Below are 20154 nucleotides of genomic sequence, written 5' to 3' on the forward strand. Positions count from 1 at the left end.
TTCATTGGGAAAACCCGACTGGATTCCGGCCCTCGAGGAGGGACTTTGACACCCCTGATCTAGATTTATATACTGAAAGCTCAAATAGCTAAAAACTACAGGGCTTGAGATGAAAGTTCAGATTTCTTCACCAAAAGAAGACTCCTTTTTATATATATATATATTTTTCAAATTTTTCTGAAATAAAAAATAAACCTTGAAGCCAGTGACTTTCATCTCTAGCCCCAGTGAATATATGAATAATCTGAAACTTGGAACAGAGTGGTCAGAGGTTTGGAAAAGAGTTCTAATGCTAAAAAAAAAAGTGCAAAATCAATTATCCACTCATCTCAGTATTATTAAGCGAATCAAAAACTCATCCGAGCTTGGGATTTAACCACAAAGAACATTCAGCAATGCACACCAAGCTTGAAAATGCATCTCAAAAAGATCTTGAAGGAAGGACTGAAGCAGTCAATTTGGCATTTGAGGTCCATGTCAATTTGAGCTACAAGAAGTCAAAATCCCATAAAACTTTAAAAACCAAAGTTAAAATAAATGCTATGAGTAATAGATAGCCAGTGGCACAAACAAAGGCTCGGGAAAATGTAATCAAATCAGGAACAACCCGTAATTTGCCACACCACCACGTTCTTTGCTAGCTGCAGTGCTATGACAGATGCTGCAGACAGTACTGAAAATATAGAACTGCAATTGATGAAAACAGGCAATATTATGGCTTTCACAACTACACAGAAATCGGTGACAGCAAAGAGAGGTTTAAGCATCCACAATAAATGTGGCTTACAGAGTGCAGCTATTACAAGTTTTTAAATCTGGGGCGTCGTTATCAGCGTCTATCCAAAATTACTCCCTCAGAATGAACAGGAATGACAAAATCCCTAAACCTTAATTCAGAAAGTAAATCAGGTGGTGGAGATTTCAAAGAGACTTTCATTCCTCTCTTTTGCCTAGAATCAGGGGTAGGCAATTCCAGGCCTCGAGAGCCGGAGCCAGGTCAGGTTTTCAGGATCTCCACAATAAATATGCACGAGATAGATTTGCATCTCAAGAAAGCAGTGCATGCAAATCCGTCTCATACATATTCATGGTGGAGATCCTGAAAACCTGACCTGGCTCTGGCTCTCGAGAACCAGAATTGCCTACCCCTGGCCCAGATTAATAGCTGGGCTACTTAATGTCAGCTGAGCAGAAACCACAGGCAGACAAGACACTGTGCTAGGACAGACCTTGCTTAATACTTTTAAGAAAGATCTGAAGACCTTTTTGTTCAGTGATGCAGTCTCACAGGCAATTGAACTTATAACACAATGTAATACAAGACCCCCCTTCAAGAGCAACTTGACCGCTTCCCCTACCTTATGTGTTTTCCTTCCCCCTTCTTTTCTATCACATATTGGAGTTCTCCCCCGTTTCTCTTTGGTGTGTAAGTCATTTTTATATTTTATTTTTATTATCTTTGGCCACCAGAGCAGCGAAACTGGACCGACAACTCACCAATCTGCTGACTTCAACCACAGACTACAAAACCTTCAAAAAAGAAACAAAAACCCTACTCTTCAAAAAAATAAATAAACCAATAAAACGCAACCAATAATGGTCCGAACTCCTCTTTCATTAGCAACTTCTCCTTAGCAAATTAGAAAATGTTCAAACTATTCCTTAAGTACTTCTTAATATCTTGTCAATATGTACTTCTTAATATCTTGATATCCTTAATATCCTTGGTCTACAAAAACTCTGTGTAATAATCAAGAGTTCATATATTTTAACTGGTATTTCATAAAAAAACAACTTGATAGCAGTTAATAGGAAAACTTATCTTCAAAAGTGAATAGGAAAACTTATCTTCTATCTGCTATCAAGTTTTTTTAATGAAATATCAGAGCACAGCTAACATAGAGTTTTTCCAGGTGAGGTCTTTTCTCCGTTAATGATAGGAAACTGTCTCTGATTACCTCTGGTAAAGGGGGGCTTTTCTGAAGGATCTCCCGTATGAGGAACGACTGGGTAAGTTGCAGCTGTACTCACTCGAACGCAGAGAGAGGGGAGACATGATCGAGACGTTCAAATATGTCACGGGCTGTATCGAGGTGGAAGAGGATCTCTTTTTCCTTAAAGGACCCACGGCAACAAGAGGGCATCCGTTGAAAATCAGGGGTGGGAAATTTCATGGCGACACCAGAAAATATTTCTTCACCGGAAGGGTGGTTGACCGCTGGAATAATCTTCCACTACAGGTAATCGAGGCCATCAGCGTGCCAGATTTTAAGAAAAGATGGGATTGGCATGTGGGATCTCTTCATGGAGGTAGTTAGGGGGTGGGCCATTAGTGTGGGCAGACTAGATGGGCCGTGGCCTTTTTCTGCCGTCATTTTCTATGTTTCTACTTTGTGTGGTGAAGTGAACATTATATATTCAGCTTGTATTTATTATTTATTGTTTAATGTATGTCATTTTAAATTCAGTTGTAAGCCGCTTAGTTACCCTGTGATCTGTGGGATATTGAGAAACAAACTTGAACTTGGACAAGCCTCACAGGGGTATACTATTTTCAAGGGGCAAAACTTTGATATCGTCTTGATAGTGTTGCTGACTACTGAAATTAGACCAAGGAAGGAAAAGGGAGTGACAAAAATTGACAACACACAAGTGAGAAACAGTCAAGGGGCACAAACTGGGTATCCTGGTTAAAGTCGGGGGGGCGGGGGGGGAAGGGGATAACATGATTCGTCATTCAGCAATGGCAAACGCCTTGGTGAAATAATACAATTTTGGTATGTGCAATTGATTTATCTGCGTGACAAAAAATATTTTTAAAACAAAATATCTGAACAAGTCCAACAAAGATTTCTAAAAAAAGGGGGGGGGGGGGGAGTTTGAAAGAGCTAAAGGCGAATATAAAATATTTTGCCTGCGCACATCCCTAACGCTGACTCATGATAGAGTGTTGCCAGGCAGTTAAATTTATGCTCGGAACTGTTGTGAAAGTTATATGCCACAGGGATCTGCTCTTTTTGCCCTATTAGTTATCATCTATATGGCGGGATTAGGGAAAGTCACCTTACCTTGGATCAGCACACAGATCTGTTACTTAGGAAATGTTTCTCGGTTCTTTGGAAACTTCGAACCGTTAAGAAATATTTAGCCAACCTTCATTCCGCTTGCTAGTCCAGTCAACTATACTGAGTATCCTTGATTGCTGTAATATAATCTATCTGGGAGCGTACAAGAAAATCTTTTAAAAATTAAGAGCGATACAAAACACTGCAGTCTGACTGATTTTCGGTCTGAAAAAATGAGAGCATATTACTCCTTATTGCCAAAAGCTACACTGGTTGCCAATTTAGGTCAGAGTTTTATTCAAATTTGTATGTATTTGCTTTAAATCTATCTTCCTTAAGTAAATTCAGGGATATGAACTATGAGAACAAAGGTCAGAAAAAAGTTATTGTATAATAAAAAGAACTGACCCCTAAAGGTAATCTATCTGCAGAGAGTGATCAAAAAATTATATATAAAAAAAGCTCAGAGATATGAAACTCTGAAGGGAAGGCTGAAAAACCTTCCTATGTAAAGAGTTCACCTTCCAATCATTGCAACTTCTTAAAAATTTTTGATCACGCTCAAAGACTTGATATGACATGGAATGATATTAAAAATTTTTACTGATTCAAATAATGACGATTTCTCTTTCTTCTTATATCAATCATGCAAAGAGTCACTGCATAAATAAGATGAAAATGCGTTCACTTAGCTCGAAAACAGGGTTTATGGGGTCCCAATGTGGCCCCGTTTCAAACCCTGCCTCAGGAGACCCGACTGGTGCATATTCAAAAGCAGTCCTGAGTGCTATTCAAGACGTTCCTAGTGAGCAATCACATCGCTGCTGGGTGGTTGAGAAAGTAACTTCTGAATGTCCAAAAATCTTCCAACCGAAGTTACCAATGCAGATGCACTTAGCCAACTTCACTATAAAGGGCTCTGCTGCTCAGTTTTTTTTAAAATCACTTTTGGGACTAACACCCCCATAGCTATATGCTGACTTGAACAAAGAGGTCTTTTAGTGCTTGTGACTCCATGATCGCACCAAATAAAATTATGTGAAACCCCCCCTCCCTTCATCTAATAGATGTAGAATAATGATGCGCCTATAGATAAGTCCACTCAAGTTGAAATACCATAAGTAGGTTCTTTGGAACCATCTGGAGTCCCGACCTACATTTGGGGAAACTCTGATTTAGAAGGACTTGGACAAGTAACTTCTGATGTTACCTGTATAACTTCTTAATTTTAAAAAATTCTAGCCAAGCAAATGGATTGCTTTCAGCCGGACATCTATTCAGAAAAAGAGGATGCAAAGAGCAGTCTAAGTGCAGACCAAAATATTAGCTGGATAACATTGATCTGCACCTACCTCCAGATAACTTTGCATGGCTATTTCGGCTGGGTGGCAAGTCAAATGCGCGCAAGACAAAAGCGCGGGGACAACTGAGCACAACCACAATTAAGCGCAAGACAAGACAACTCGGCTCAGGACAATTGCGCACGGCGAACTGAACCTTTTGGCCGTAGATATAGCAGGTCTAAGATCTCCCCTGTGATTTTCAGATCCAATTTTCTTGGACAACATAAAATTGCTTTGAAATGTTCTTTGTCTTATTGTGACACATCCTGGGAACTTTTAGAAGGTCATTGCATCAAACACAACAAAAGAAATAATAATAATTCACCCATTTGACAGAACAATGCTGCCTCCTTGTTCTCAGTTAACTTTACAATACCTTATATTTCCACTTGGCTTCTGTTTTCATTTTATTCTGATCCCGTACTTCAAACTTCTCCACATCATTCTGCTTGGTCACAATTTCTTTGTTAGGAGGGTTTATCACGTTCTTTACGTTCTGGAAGAACAGAGCACACCTTAAGTGCGAGAATGGGCGAGATTAACAATTTCTAAATAGCAGTTGTCCCTATTTGTTGGTTTCCAGAAAGTGAATCTATTCACACTGGATCAAATCGGGTTAGGCCAGGGGTGTTTCAAAGTCCCTCCTCGAGGACAGCAATCCAGTCTGGTTTTCGGGATTTCCCCAATGAATATTCATGAGATCTATTAGCAAATAATGAAAGCAGTGCATGCAAATAGATCTCATGCATATTCATTGGGGAAATCCCGAAAACCCGACTGGATTGCGGTCCTCGAGGAGGGACTTTGACACCCCTGGGTTAGTCCCAACAAAAAATATTTCTTAGTGAATCCACAAAAAAACAGAGGGTGGTAATAAACTGTAATTAAAGGAAAAAAAAAAAAAATCATTAAAATTGTCATTAAGAAATCCCCCACACAGATATTGAAGCAATCAAACATAATATGAAAAGGTTTTTTTTTTTTTTTTAAAGTGCTCATCATTAGTGAAGGAGAAACAGCATCAATGGTGTCAGGAAAAATCTCTCTTATTACACTTCTCCCTCCGGATTCGCGGGGGATAGGGGTTGAGCCGGACCGCGAATGGTGAAATACCGTGAATATCTTCTGGTCCGGCTCTGACCCATCCCTGCCTTCCCCCCGGCATCTCAGCCTTACCTGGTGGTCTAGCGGGCTTTCGGGGCAGGAGCAATCTTCCTACGCTCCTGCCTCGTGCAGATCGCCAATAGGAAATAGCTGCCGTGAATTCCCGTAGTCTCTCGAGACTACGACGGGAACTCCCCACAGCCATTTCCTATTGGCGATCTACACGGGGCAGGAGCGTAGGAAGACCCCCGCTAGACCACCAGGTAAGGCTGGGACGCCGGGGGGAAGGCTAAACTATGTGGGGGGGGGGGTCTTTTTTTCCCCCTCCCCAAAAAATTGCGAATATGTGAAATCGCAATTGCCGAAACCGCGAGTGGGGAGGGGGAAGTGTAATCATTGCACCGAACCATTACAAATCTTTCAAAACAATTTTTAAATTGCAAAACTTCAAAAAAGAAATAGAAGGTTATAGTGAAGGCATCCAAATTGCACTAGCGGCCTCTTTTACAAAGCCTTGCTAGCAGCCCCGAAGCCCATAGAGATTTAAAGGGCTTCGGGGCTGTTGCCGCGCGGCTTTGTATAAGAGGCCGTAAATTTTCAATGAAACCAGTTTCAAATAGAGACGATGTTATCTGGACTGATGACTTGAATGCGAAATCTTAAATATTCAGAGCGTGACGTATCGGGTCCCCAACATGGAACCATGTTTCGAAAAACCAACTCAAGGAGTCCATCCACTCCAAAAGGTACATTTCAAACACTTGTAACAGAAAATTTCATTCTTCAAGGCTCTCAAGCCTAGTTTATAACTGTAAGTTCTTTACAGCAACAGGTACACCTCAATAATCAATGGGCTAAGGGGTCTGATTTAAGGAAACTAATTTTTCTCCAGCTACAAAGTGAAACAAAACCCTGCATGGACTATTCTTTCAATTGACAAATCTCAGTGTGCCTTTTTCTTTTTTTTTAAAGCTTTTATTAATTTTCAAATATTAACAGTGCAACACATAGGTATAAGAACATGTAACAAGTAAAGAAAAGCACATTCAACTTACAGATATTCAAAATCAATCATTTTATCCCACCCAAACATAGATTAATCAATAACACAAATGTATATACTCTTTCAATAACCTACCCTTATTTAAAATAATAAGAACTTAAGAAGCGCCATCTCTGGATCAGACCTTCGGTCCATCAAGTCCGGTGATCCGCACACGCGGAGGCCCTGCCCGGTTGTATACCTGGCGTAATTGTAGTCGCCCATATCCCTCTATGCCTCTCGTAAGGAGATGTGCATCTAGTTTGCTTTTGAATCCTAGGATGGTTGATTCCGCAATAACCTCCTCTGGGAGGGCATTCCAGGTGTCAACCACTCTCTGCGTGAAGCAGAATTTCCTGATATTTGTCCTGAACTTGTCCCTCTTTAGCTTCAATCCCTCCCTCCCACTCTGGATGTGTAAGGAAATGGCACAGAAATTAAAGACAAAAACAACCACACACAATACTGAGAAAAGTTTGTATACTGAAGAGGATAGGGCTGCTAGAAAATTGAATTATAAAAAGATAAGGTTTTAAAATAAAGAAACGAGGAAGAGAAGCATATGCCAAATGAAAGGAAGATGGGCCTTTCTCTTGATCACGAGATGCAAATGATCTAAATTGTGAGCCAACCGGGACAGGCAGGGAAAAACACTTAGGGGGGATTCATCAAAGAGCACTACCGTTTTAGCATACACTAAATACTAAAGATGCCCACCAGAATATAATGCAATTAATGTGGGCTAACATGGTAGTGCTCTTTGATAAGTTCACCTATTGGAGTACCTGATCACCATTCAATGCAAACCACTTAAGATCCTACTTGGGGTAGATAAGCGGTATGTAAATAATAAAATTTTAAAATGAAACATGCTGGGGTAGCTATGCAGATGATAACACATAATTGGAAAAATTATGGTCGCCTTAACTTTTCTTTTTGGTGGGCAAATTTATGTTCCACATATAGAAATGAGAAAATAAATGCGGATTTACTAGGGCAGGGGTGCCCAATAGGTCGATCGCGATCGACCGGTAGCTCGCCAAGGCAAAGTGAGTCGATCATCCAGGACTCACTTTGCCTTGGCGATCTATCGGGCCGATCAATCTTCCTCTCCCCGACGTCAATTCTGTTGTCGGAGAGGAAGTTCGGGCCAGCCAATCGCTGCCTGGCTGGCGGAACTTCCTCTCCGACGGCAGAATTGACGTCGGGGAGAGGAAGATTGATTGGCCCGAAGCAGAGAGAGCTTGGGGCGGCGTCAGGGCCTGTTATCCATTGGTGGCGTTTGGGTCCTGTTCCCCGATGGCAGTGGCTTGGGGAAGGGCAGGGAGAAAGAAAGAAAGGGGGCAGGCAGGGAAACAGAAGGAAAGAAGAGAAACAGAAAAAAAGAAAGGGGGCATGAAGAAAGAAAGAAAGGTCAGGAAGAGAGGAAGAAAAAGTTGGGGGAGGGAATGAGGTGCGGAGGAGAGGAAGCATACAGGCTGAAAGAAAGATTGGATGCCCAGTCAGAAGAAGAAAGTGCAACCAGAGACTCATGAAATCACCAGACAAGGTAGGAAAAATGATTTTATTTTAAATTTAGTGATCAAAATGTGTCTGAATTTATATTTGCTGTCTATATTTTACAATATGGTCCCCTTTTGCTAAACCGCAATAGTGGTTTTTAGCGCAGGGAGCCTATGAGCGTCGAGAGCAGCGCTGGGCATTCAGCGCAGCTCCCTGCGCTAAAAACTGCTATTGTGGTTTAGTAAAAAGGGAGGGGGGTGGGTATTTGTCTATTTTTGTATGGTTGTTACTGAGGTGACAGTGCATAGAGTCATCTGCTTTGTCCTCTTTGAAAAAACCCCGGAATAGGAATGATAATTAACAATTCTGTGCATACAGTGTGCGTTGTGTTTTTTTTTTTTATTTTATTGTTGGTAGATCATTTTGACTTGGTCATTTTAAAAGTAGCTCGCGAGTCAAAAAAGTGTGGGCACCCCTGTACTAGGGCATAGTAATGTATTTAAATTGGTTTGGGGCCCACTGACATCTTATATTCCTTCAGGATAGATATTGTTGATCTTTAATTTGGTTAGCTCTATGCACATCCAGAGTGGGAGGATGGGTTAAAATGTTTATTATTTATGATGATTATTTATTGGAAGGGGGGGTGGGATAAAATGATTGTATATGGATACTTGTAAGTTGTATGTGCTTGCCAGCTTTATTCTCTGTTTATTAATCTATACTTTGCACTTAAATATTTTGAAACTTAATAAAATATTATCAAAAAAATAAAAATAAAACAAACGCTCTGTAATGACTAGGAATAGTACATTCCCTTTAAAAAGACATCAGTGATTTTATTTTTTTTTTAAGTAATTCTGTAGAAATGAGCTCTCTCGGTGATTGTGCTCTGACTTTCAGCTGTTTAAAAACAAATCCCTTTTTCACACATGCGGTTACTGCACAGCACAGCACATTAGAGAACTCAGCATGACAGTTTCAAGAACTGAAAAGACAAGATGCCGCCATCCCACAGCCCCGGTGGCTTAAGTTCAAATCAAGGGCCTCCGCGTAACAGGTTTACAGAGGGGAGGGGGAGTCTCCCTTGAAGGTCTGGAACAGTGATTCTTAACCCTGGAGGACCCCCAGCCAGCTGGGTTTTCAGGATATCCCTAGTGAATATGCATGAGAGAGATTTGCATCTAACAGAGGAGACAGGCATGCAAATATGCCTCATTCATATTTCATTAGGAATATCCTGAAAACTCAACTGGCTGGAAGTCCCCAAGGACAGGCTTGAGAACCACTGGTCTAGAAGCTGGGAAGACCCATTTAGGAGGAGGAGCAGAAAGAGCAGCAGATGCAAAAGCTGGTTCCCTTCAGCAAACACTGTAAGCAGGTCTCTTTCTCCCAGGGCTCCTCCCCCCTCCCAGTATGGTGTCTGCTAAGGTACAATTTAAACTACGTTACAGCCTCCAAACTGTTTTGATATTTAGCTTTCTGCAGCTTTTTATTCTTCTGCACTTAATTCCTTATATGTTGTTCTTTCAGTGACATTATCTACTAGGTTATAATTATTACAGAACACTGCTACAAAATTGATTTTCAGCTGGAAGAAGTTTGATCGGGCTACTCTGTTGCTTGTCGAGTTACTTTGATTTCCTGTGTGAGTTGAATTTAAAAGTAGCCCGTTTGGGATTTAAAATTTTGTATGGCTTTTATCCCTTGTCTCATATTTAGCTCTTAACATTTCCAACAGTGTGGAAATCAACACACTCCCATTCTATATTGAATTTAAGTTTTCAACTGCTAGCAAAGTTGGATTTAAAAGTATTCTTAACAGTTGGCTTGAGTATTGATCCCGTAAAATTTGGACTATTCTTATTCAAATTTGAACACTGTCAAAATGTTTGAATGTCTGCAAGGCTTTGAAAATTGTTTTATTTAACAAGTATTTTAACTTGGAGTTGAAGTGAGTTCTTTTATTGTTTATTGTGTTAACAATTTACTGTTGTAATCCACTTAGACTCCTTGGTGGTAGAATATATGTAAATGCTGAGAACAGAATAGAATAAAGCTTGGGAGAGTGGGAGCACTCTTGAAACATGCATTTTTTGTGAAGTATTATTTGTTCTTCTATAGTTTAATTATAGAGAAGCAGACATACACATTCCCTCGAATTCTATAAAAAGCATTCAAATTTGTGTGTGCAAATTTGGTCACATGCCTAATTTGTCAGTCAAAGCAGGAGGCAGCCTCAAAACAGGCTGCTTGCGGCCAGCCTCGGCAGAGCTATTCAATGTTCTTTCTGATTTTCTAGACTCAACCAACTCCCTCTATCCTAATCAAACTGGCTTTCGCAACCACCATTCTACAAAGACATCTCTTATCACCCTTACAACCAAAATTTTATATCATGTAGACCAGTGGTAGGCAATTCCGGTCCTCGAGAGCCGGAGCCAGGTCAAGTTTTCAGGATATCCACCATGAATATGTATGAGATGGATTTGCATGCACTGCTTCCTTGAGATGACAATCTATCTCGTGCATATTTATTGTGGAGATCCTGAAAACCTGACCTGGCTCCGTCTCTCAAGGACTGGAATTGCCTACCCCTGATATAGAACATCATCAAACAGCTGTTCTCATTTCACTAGATCTCAGTACAGCCTTTGACACTGTTGACCATTTATTCCTTCTCAAACAGCTTCAGGATATTGGCATGTCTGACACTTGTCTTACTTGGCTCTCTTCCACTTATGCCAGAACTCTTCATGCCCCCTATCTGGAGTCCCACAAGGATCTCTACTAGTCCCACTGTTATTCAACATATTCATGTCTCCATTATTGACCATTGCGCAATCTTGACCATTGCTCAATTTTATCAACTTCGTCTATGCTGACGACATTCAGCTTCTTCACTCTATAAATCCTCCCGATACTTCTTGCTCTACAAATCCTACTGATACTCTAAACTCTCTATCATCACCAATTGGTTACTCAACCACCACCTGTTTCTCAATCCTGAAAAATCTTCAACTTTTAGGACTTAACACTTGACAGTACCTTTACCTTCAAATCTCAAATATCCTCTGTCATTCAATGATTTTTTTAATCTTAGGAAAATCCGCTCTCTCAAACCTCTCATTAAATTTATTAATACACTCTCTTATCATAAGTCGGATAGACTACTGTAACTCTCCTATATAAAGGTATCGCCAATAAAGAACTAAATTTCCTACAAATATAAAATGCTTCAATCAAACTCATAGTAAGAGCTAAGAAATATGACCATATTATCCCGCTTCTTAAAGTCACTCACTAGTTACCCATTATACATAGACTCACATTCAAACTCTTACTTATTGCATTTGAGACAAGAATTCATGAATCACCACTTATCTAGACAAACTTAATACCTTACCTACTCTCACGTATGCTACGTTCATTGGGGGGAAAAACCTTAACATCCTTTCAATTAAACATGTTGTATACAACTTCATTTGTTTCTTCAATCTTTTCAGGTACCGACCTATCATTATGGAACTCTTTACCTCTCCAACTTAAGGTTAGGAATCTCTCTTGAAAAATTTAAAGCTAATCTAAAAACCTCTCTTCAACGATGCTCACAATTCCTGATTTCATTCCTCATTTATAGATTGAGACTCTGAATGCAGGATACAGATATACGTTTAACTAATTAATAATTTTTTTTTCTCTCTCTTTTCCTTTCCTATCAAATATTGTAGCTCCCTCTTAAATTTATAATTCTGTGTATTCTTATCTATTCTTTTCTCCCGCATTGATAACGCCCTTGAATTGCGGTATATCAAATAACAATAACACTTGGGGGGCTCCTTTTACTAAGGTGCGCTAGCGTTTTTAGCGTACGCACAAGATTAGCGCGCACTAGATGAAAAATTACCGCCTGCTTAAAAGGAGGCTGTAGCAGCTAGCGCGCGCTAAAACCGCAAACGTGCCTTTGTAAAAGGAGCCCTTGGAAACTTGGAACTCGCACTCCAGCGGTCACTTGTGGTCACTCCTCTTCTTTACCTGTTTTTCGCATACGACCCACATTAAATAGGTAACATGGGATTTTCTACAACACTGGCTGGTTTTCATGTACAGTAGCTGTTATCATGGGTCCATGCTAATGGCTATCACATGGTAAAACCTGCATTAGCTGCAGCTTGGTAAAAGAGCTCCTTACTTACTTGTACATTTCATAAGAACATAAGCCGTGCCTCTGCTGGGTCAGACCTGAGGTCCATCGTGCCCAGCAGTCCGCTCACGCGGTGGCCCATCAGGTCCAGGATCTGTATAGTAGCTCTCTATCTATACCCTTCTATCCCCTTTTCCTTCAGAAAATTGTCCAATCCCTTCTTGAACTCCAATCCCGTACCCTGTCCTATCACTCCCTCTGGAAGCGCGTTCCAAGTGTCCACCACCCGTTGGGTGAAGAAGAACTTCCTAGCATTGGTTCTGAATCTGTCCCCTTTTAATTTTTCGGAATGCCCTCTCGTTCTTGTAGTTGTCGAAAGTTTTGAAGAATCTGTCCCTCTCCACTTTCTCTATGCCCTTCGTGATCTTATAAGTCTCTATTTCTTTTTTATTATTATTATTTTATTTATCAATTTTAGATTAAACATATCATGTATAAACTTGTACAGAAAGCAGGATCTAAACATAGAAAAAGAAAAATCTATACAATGCATTGAAAGAAATAAAATTACTTAGCTTAGTCCCCAGCTCAAGTCCACCTTTGGTTAGGTCCAAGATATCTTTAACGGTTACTAAGAAAACTTAACTAGAACATAGGCTAGATTAGCTGAACAGAGGGAAAATCACTTCATATTTTCATATTAGGGCTTTAGGTCTTATCCTTTTCCATACGTGACAAAGAGAGAAACGTAGACAATTGGAAAGGTTCAAAAAAGACAAACTTAAGCATGGAACAAAAAAACATTTACATTAAAAGAAACAGTTCTTTATTTTTACTATTCTTTATTTTTGTCAACTTTCATTGGGTTTGGGGGGTTTAGTATGATTCCTTCAATAAAATGTTATAAACTAAATTTTGGGGGAGGATAGGGGGGAGAGGTGAATAGGGAAAAGGGAAGGGGGGGTAGGAATTAGGGGGAGGGTACTGAGAGATGTAATGGGTAATTTTGAAATATGTTTTGAAGAAATTAAAGATATATTTGGAAATTAATATGATGAATTTTAATTTAATGACTTTTATTGTATTATATTATTGTATATTTACTGATTTCTTCAATAAAATGTTATAAATTAAAAAAATAAAAGAAACAGCACATAAAAAACATTAAAAATGAATCACTAACATATCACATCATAGTAATATTAATACTCTAAAACCACCTTTATCATGGATAAAGAAAGTATAGCACAGCAGAAATCTCACCAACCTTGATCTTTTTGGGCGTTTCTACTTTTGTCAAAGCCTCTTTTGTATGTGCTTCCAAAAGGTCGAGATCTGGAATGGAAGGTGGTGCACTTTCCTTTAGCTTCTTTGCTTTTTTCTTTCCCCCTTCCTTGGCCTTTGGGATTTTAGGGGGTTTAGGCTCTTTGGGGGGTTTGGGGATTTTGGGAACTTTAGGTGGTTTGGGAGGTTTTGGGGTCTTCACAGTTTTTATCTTTTTCTTCTGGACTTTCTCCACTGGAGGGGTTTCTGGTCTGGGTGTAAGTGCTTCTTCTTTTTCCACGGCATGGATCTCCTCCATGTTTATGCTGGCACTCAGTTCCGTTTTGTTGATTTTAGATGCATTCTGGATTTTAAAGAAAATTTAAAAAAAAACACACATTCAAGTCCAGTTATCACAAAGGAAGCCATTTTCAAACTGACCGCCTTGCTGCAAAGGCCTTTGAGAATTTGTACCCACTGTCTCTGCTCCGGTTTCCAAAGTAAAAGTACATACATGCTTTCACTTTGGGTACTCTTTTTTTTTGTTTTTTAAAATATCTTTATTCATTTTGAAGCCAAAAATAAGTGCGACAATATTATACAATCATATTACACTATAATAGCACCTAAATTCAATCAAAATTGTAATCAAATACATCTATCCCCCCCCCCATCTTCATATTCAAAAATTGCACTCAAATTAAAAATTTAACTTTGAAAACTGCCTGAGGAAAAAAGTGTCAACAGAAACTTGCGCTTATTATGTTGACCAAAACAGCACGCAGCGTTTGAAAATACAAAACCACGTGAAATGCAACACTTCCTCCCTACCTTGCTCCTGGGAGCATATCTGCTGAATATAACTTAAGGGCCTGATTCTATATACAGCGTGATTCTATAAAAAGCACACTCCATATATAGAATCACACTTAACGGCCGTACACGTCGCTAACATTTACATCAGTGAATCGCAAACTGTGTGCTGCAATGAGATTCCAGGTGTGCCACGAGAAATGTCCTGTTTGCGAGTCAGCTGGCAACGGTGCCTCTCCTCCCCCACCCCCGGCGTACTATTTCAGGCTTAGCATATATGTTCTGCTCCCAAAACTCCGTTCTGTGGAACATACTGACTGGTTTGTTCCAACTGTTAAACAATTGCACCTGAAAGTGTCTAGACTCTAGAGCGAGCATGTTCTCCTGCATAGGCCCACAGGCATGGAAAATGAGATCCCTGAATATATACGTGAGCAGGGAAACTTGTATAATTAAGAAATTATTGAAGAAGTTCCTCTTTTATAAAATGAAATATGTTTTATGGTTACAGTTATCATAAAAACTTATCTGTTCCTGAAGTATTTAGGCAACTGACCTGTACAATCTTATTCCACAATAACTGATCCCTAGAGCTGTTAATCACTAGCTTTTAACTTTGTTAATTCTACTCAATTTGTAGCATAAGAACATAAGAATTTGCCTCCGCCGGGTCAGACCAGAGGTCCATCCCGCCCAGCGGTCCGCTCCCGCGGCGGCCCTCCAGGTCTATCACCTGTGCTGTGGTCCCTGACTATTCCTATAACCCACCTCAACTCCTATCTGTACCCCTCGATCCCCTTATTGTCTAGGAACCTATCCAAACCTTCTTTGAAGCCCTGTAATGTGCTCTGTCCTATCACGGCCTCCGGAAGCGCGTTCCACGTGTCCACCACCCTCTGGGTAAAAAAGAACTTCCTAGCGTTTGTTTTAAACCTGCCCCCTTTTAATTTCTCCGAGTGCCCCCTTGTACTTGTGATTCCCCACAGTGTGAAGAATCTGTCCCTGTCTTTTAATCATTGTAAACCGCATAGAACTTCACGGTCCTGAGGTATATAAACTGTTATTATTATTATAGAGGGATTTCCAAAACCCGGCAGTTTGTCCAGGTTTTGGAAGTCCTCAAGCTCAGGGCCCGAGTCTGGAGGGCCTTCGCACATATCGATGTGATGGTGTCTGATGTCCACGCGTGCGCTGAGGCCTTCCAGACACGGGCCCACGTTGAGTGTGTTGGGGCAGAAAAAGGTTTGTTAGACTCCCGGCAGCGGCTCTGCACGGGCAGGCGTTAAGGCAAGTCCATCCTGCCTGTGCAGAGCTACTAGCTGATTGGCTGTCCATGCAGTCAATCAGCAAGGAAGATCATATTAAAAAAAAAAAAACCCAACCAATTACCGCTAGAGACTGAATATCACCCAGAAACGAGCATAGCACAAAGTGTCATGTTTATTTTCCATTAAAACAAAACACAAGCTTACCACCTGCAGAATTTATGTCAACCACAAGATTTGCACAGATGTATCTAAGTTTTCTCACTGAACGATCACTATTGCTTCCTCAGCTTGACTTTACAAAAACAAAGTAGAGAGTGACATATGGTGGAAGCCTGCAGTTGGCACAATGGCAGATGTACATTTTCAATATGGATACAAGAAAACAGGAACTAGCCCTGTGCAAGGCATAAACTGCAGTGTAACGCAATACAACCCTATCCATAACTGTGGGCCTGTGGTCATTGAATTTCCAAGCCTCTCATTTCTGTGCTTAGTCCAGTACTGAGCTGAGTTGAATAGAAAGAGACATGTATGAGATGGATTTGCATGGAAGGAGCACAAAATTCCAACCCAAGCAACTGGGAGCAAGGTACAGGAGAAAAGTGATAACTAAAAATATTCTTCAGTTCTACTGACAACTTCCAGACAGAAATTAGTCCATGTGTAGCATGTAGAAGAGCTGCCCATTGTCCAAACATTAGCAAAATAGATGAACTTAAAATCACTTCAACACAATCCAGTGTAAGAACAAAAATGGGGCTGTTAAAAAAAAAAAAAAAAGGATGCACCACTGTGTCTTTATCGCCGTCCAGAAGAGGGCGACAAAAATGATAAGAGGCTTGCTCCAGAAGATATATGAGGAAGGACTGAAAGCTCTGAACTTGTATACCCTAAAGGAAAGGAGGGACAGGGGAGATATGATACAGATGTTCAAATACTTGAAGGGTATTAACATAGGACATAATTTGAGGTTGAGGGGTGGTAGATTCAAGAGCAATGTTAGGAAATTCTACTTTATGGAGAGGGTAGTGGATGCCTGGAATGCGCTCCCGAGAGAGGTGATGGAGAGGAAAACGGTGACTGAGTTCAAAGAAGCGTGGGATGAACACAAAGGATCTAGAATCGGAAAATAAGATTAAATATTGAACTAAGGCCAGTACTGGGCAGACTTGCACGGTCTGTGTCTGTATATGGACGTTTGGGGGAGGATGGGCTGGAGAGGGCTTCAATAGCTGGGAGGGTTTAGATAGGATAGAGTGGGTTTTGACGGAAATTACGGCAGTTAGAACCCAAGCACAGTTACGGGTAGAGCTTTGGATTCTTGCCCAGAAATAGCTAAGAAGAAAAAATTTAAATTGAATCAGGTTGGGCAGACTGGATGGACCATTCGGGTCTTTATCTGCCGTCATCTACTATGTTACTAAGTATACGGATGTTTGGATTTCTTTGTTCTTCAGACCGTTGTGAAATCATACTTCAGGACTGAGACCAATGAAGAAATGTATGTCAAAAACTTAAGATAACCCCAGACGTCACTTCTGGGCCCCGCGTCTAAGAAGTGATGTCAAAGGGCGCCAACACTGACATGGGCATACTGCTCATGCCAGAGAAGTTAAAAAGGGACGGGGATGTGTTGCAGAGGGAACAGGAAGATGCGACACTGCCCCGGGCAGCGCTCACCCTTACTATGCCACTGACCCGAACTATCCTGCATGCAGATTACAGAAAAGAAAATTCATAATTTCAATGCACATACATTTCACACGCATGTGGGGAGTGCGTGGCGCAGTGGTTAGAGCTACAGCCTCAGCACCTTGAGGTTGTGGGTTCAAATCCTTCGCTGCTCCTGGGAAGTCACTTAATCCCCTCATTGCCCCAGGCACGCTAGAGAGAGTTTGAGCCCGCCGGGGGACAGATAGGGAAATATGATAAAAGTGCCTGAATGTAAACCATTTAGGATATAAGTGGTATATATATAAATAAATAATAAATATCTAGCCTTGCAATTTTATATGTCTTTTTCCAAGTGTGAAACAGGTTTTACAACCGGGAAAAGAATTACAAAATTACCTCGATGGAGGGAAAGCTGTATTTTGGTTCAGCCTGAAGGAACTGAACACATATAATTGGTGCAGGTGAAGTTCTTACAAATAAGACATCGTACAGCACTAATTTAAGGAAACTGTTTAGATAGTGAGAAAATACTGTATAATGTAAAAAAAAAAGTTTTATCAAATGCCCCCCTTAAGGCACTTAACATCAAACTCTAATTGCAGTCAGAAATGCGCATATCATGGTGACCCTGGGAGCTTAGTAGCCAGAGTAAGTTTAAGAAGGGGATCACAAACAGCTCTGAAAAGGTTATCATGCCGTTATACTGGGCCATGGTACGCCCCCACCTGGAATACTGCGTCCAACACTGGTCGCCGTACATGAAAAAGGACACAGTACTACTCGAAAGGGTCTAGAGAAGAGGAATAAAAATGGTTAAGGGACTGGATGAGTTGCTATACAATGAGAGGCTAGAGAAACTGGGCCCCTTCTTCCTTGAAAAGAGATGACTGAGAGGGGACATGATCGAAACATTCAAGATATTGAAGAGAATTGTCTTACTAGAGAAAGAGAGGTTGTCCACACTCTCCAAGGTGAAGAGAACGAGAAGGCACTCACTAGAGTTAAAAGGGAAAAGATTTCGTACAAACATAAGGAAGTTCTTCACCTAGAGAGTGGTGGAGGACTGGAGCGCTCTCCCGGATGCTGTTATAGGGAAAAAACACCCTTCAAGGTTGGATAAGTTCCTGCTGGAACAGAACATATGCAAGTAAGGCTAGACTCAAATAGGGAGCTGGTCTTTGACCTAAGGACCGCCACGTGAGTGGACTGCTGGGCACGATGGATCATTGGTCTGACCTCGATTCCATGGCTCACAATTTTTCGAAGTAGGCATTCATGCAGAACTTTGTCGAATGCCTTCTGAAAATCTAGATATATGATGTTGACTGGGACACCCTTGTCTATCTGCCCATTTACTCCTTCAAAGGAGTGCAGTAAGTTTGTCAAGCAAGATCTTCCTTTGCTGAAGCCGTGCTGGCTGGTCCTCATCAGATTATGTCCGTCAAGGTAATCAATGATGCGGTCCTTTATCAGTGCTTCTACCATCTTTCCCGGTACCGAAGTCAGACTCACTGGTCTGTAGTTTCCCGATCTCCCCTCAAACCTTTCTTGAAGATTGGTGTAACATTCGCCACTTTCCAGTCTTCCGGAATCTTTCCTGATTTGATCAACAGATTGGCTATTAGTTGGAGCAGTTCAGCTATAACCTCTTTCAGTTCCTTGATTACCCTTGGATGGATGCCGTCTAGTCCCAGAGATTTATCATTTTTAAGCCCATCAATCTGTCTGCATACCTCTTCTAGACTAACCGTCGTCCCTGTCAGTTTCCCGTCTTCATTTCCTGTCGGTTTCCGGTATATTGGATATATCCTCTTTGGTAAACACAGACACAAAAAATGTGTTCAGTTTGTCGGCGATGGCTTTGTCCTCCTTTAGTACTCCCTGGTCATTTAACGGCCCCACTGCTTCCTTCGCGTGTCATTTCCCCTTAATATATTGAAAGAACGGCTTAAAGTTTTTGGCCTCCTTAGCTATTTTTTCTTTGTAGTCTCTTTTGGCCCCTCTTACCGCCTTATGGCACTTGCTTTGATGTTGTTTGTGCTTTCTCCAGTTTTCTTCCGTTTTTGTCCTTTTCCGTTCTTTAAACCAAGTCTTCGCTTCCTTCACTGCTACAGTGAGCCACGCCGGTTCCTTGTTCTTCTTGTTCTGCAAAGTCTTATGAATCAGTAATTTATTGATAATCAGTATAAAGACAAAAGATGAGGTGTAATATGATGAAAGTGAGAAGCACCATTGAACAGTGTAGCTATGGTAAATCAGGACTGCCTCCAAAACCCTAATTCCTACTTGCAGGAGAGGTATCAGGCCAGCATCCAAGGAATCCATCTCCTCCTATATCATCCCTGTTTTAAACTTTGCCTACAGCAAGGAGTAGGAACTTCCCTCCATAATTTAGGCTCCCTTTTATGAAGCCGCATTAGGATTTTTTTTAAATCACCGGCCGTGGCGGTATTAGCTTCGACGCTCATAAGAATTCTATGCCATATGGATCTTAGCAGTCTAAAAATTAGATAACGATTGCAGATGACAAGAGTTCAGGCACCGAAAGAGTTAACATTTCTCTATGCACCTGGTGCTATTTGCAGGTAATGAAGCACCTTGATGTAGAGTACAAATAAGGCCTCAATCACTAATGAGCACCTTTACTTCCATCCCACTGTCCAGCTTTTGAGGAAGAAGAACTCAAAATTTTTCCCTACTGCCTCCTGCCTTCCCCAACTCCAATACTGCCCCCAAATAAAAAACACTCATGGATTAAAGCAGGGGTGTCCAACCTTTTGGCTTCCCTGGGCCACACTGGCCGAAAAAAATGTTTCTGGGGGTCGCACAAACGCGCAAACACTGCAGCAAGACAGAGGAGGGAGCCGACAAGACGGTAAACACCCGGGAGCAGCAGAGGAAAACACTGCATCGCCCTCGACCGGGGCTGCACAAA

At 41.0% G+C, this 20154-nt stretch overlaps 1 protein-coding gene across 2 annotated transcripts in view; it reads right to left on the reverse strand.

Annotated features, from left to right (window-relative positions):
• PHF2 (PHD finger protein 2) overlaps nt 1-20154 on the reverse strand; it is a 287511-nt gene that overhangs the window by 55940 nt on the left and 211417 nt on the right. For both annotated transcript variants that reach the window (XM_033926403.1, XM_033926404.1), the window contains 2 exons: nt 13469-13828; nt 4785-4904 (listed from right to left, as the gene is read on the reverse strand). In XM_033926403.1, coding sequence (XP_033782294.1) covers nt 4785-4904; nt 13469-13828 — 480 coding nt within the window. The remainder of the gene's footprint in view (nt 1-4784; nt 4905-13468; nt 13829-20154) is intronic.

The sequence above is a fragment of the Geotrypetes seraphini genome, chromosome 17 (genome assembly GCF_902459505.1).
Source record: "Geotrypetes seraphini chromosome 17, aGeoSer1.1, whole genome shotgun sequence".
Classification (NCBI taxonomy): domain Eukaryota; kingdom Metazoa; phylum Chordata; class Amphibia; order Gymnophiona; family Dermophiidae; genus Geotrypetes; species Geotrypetes seraphini.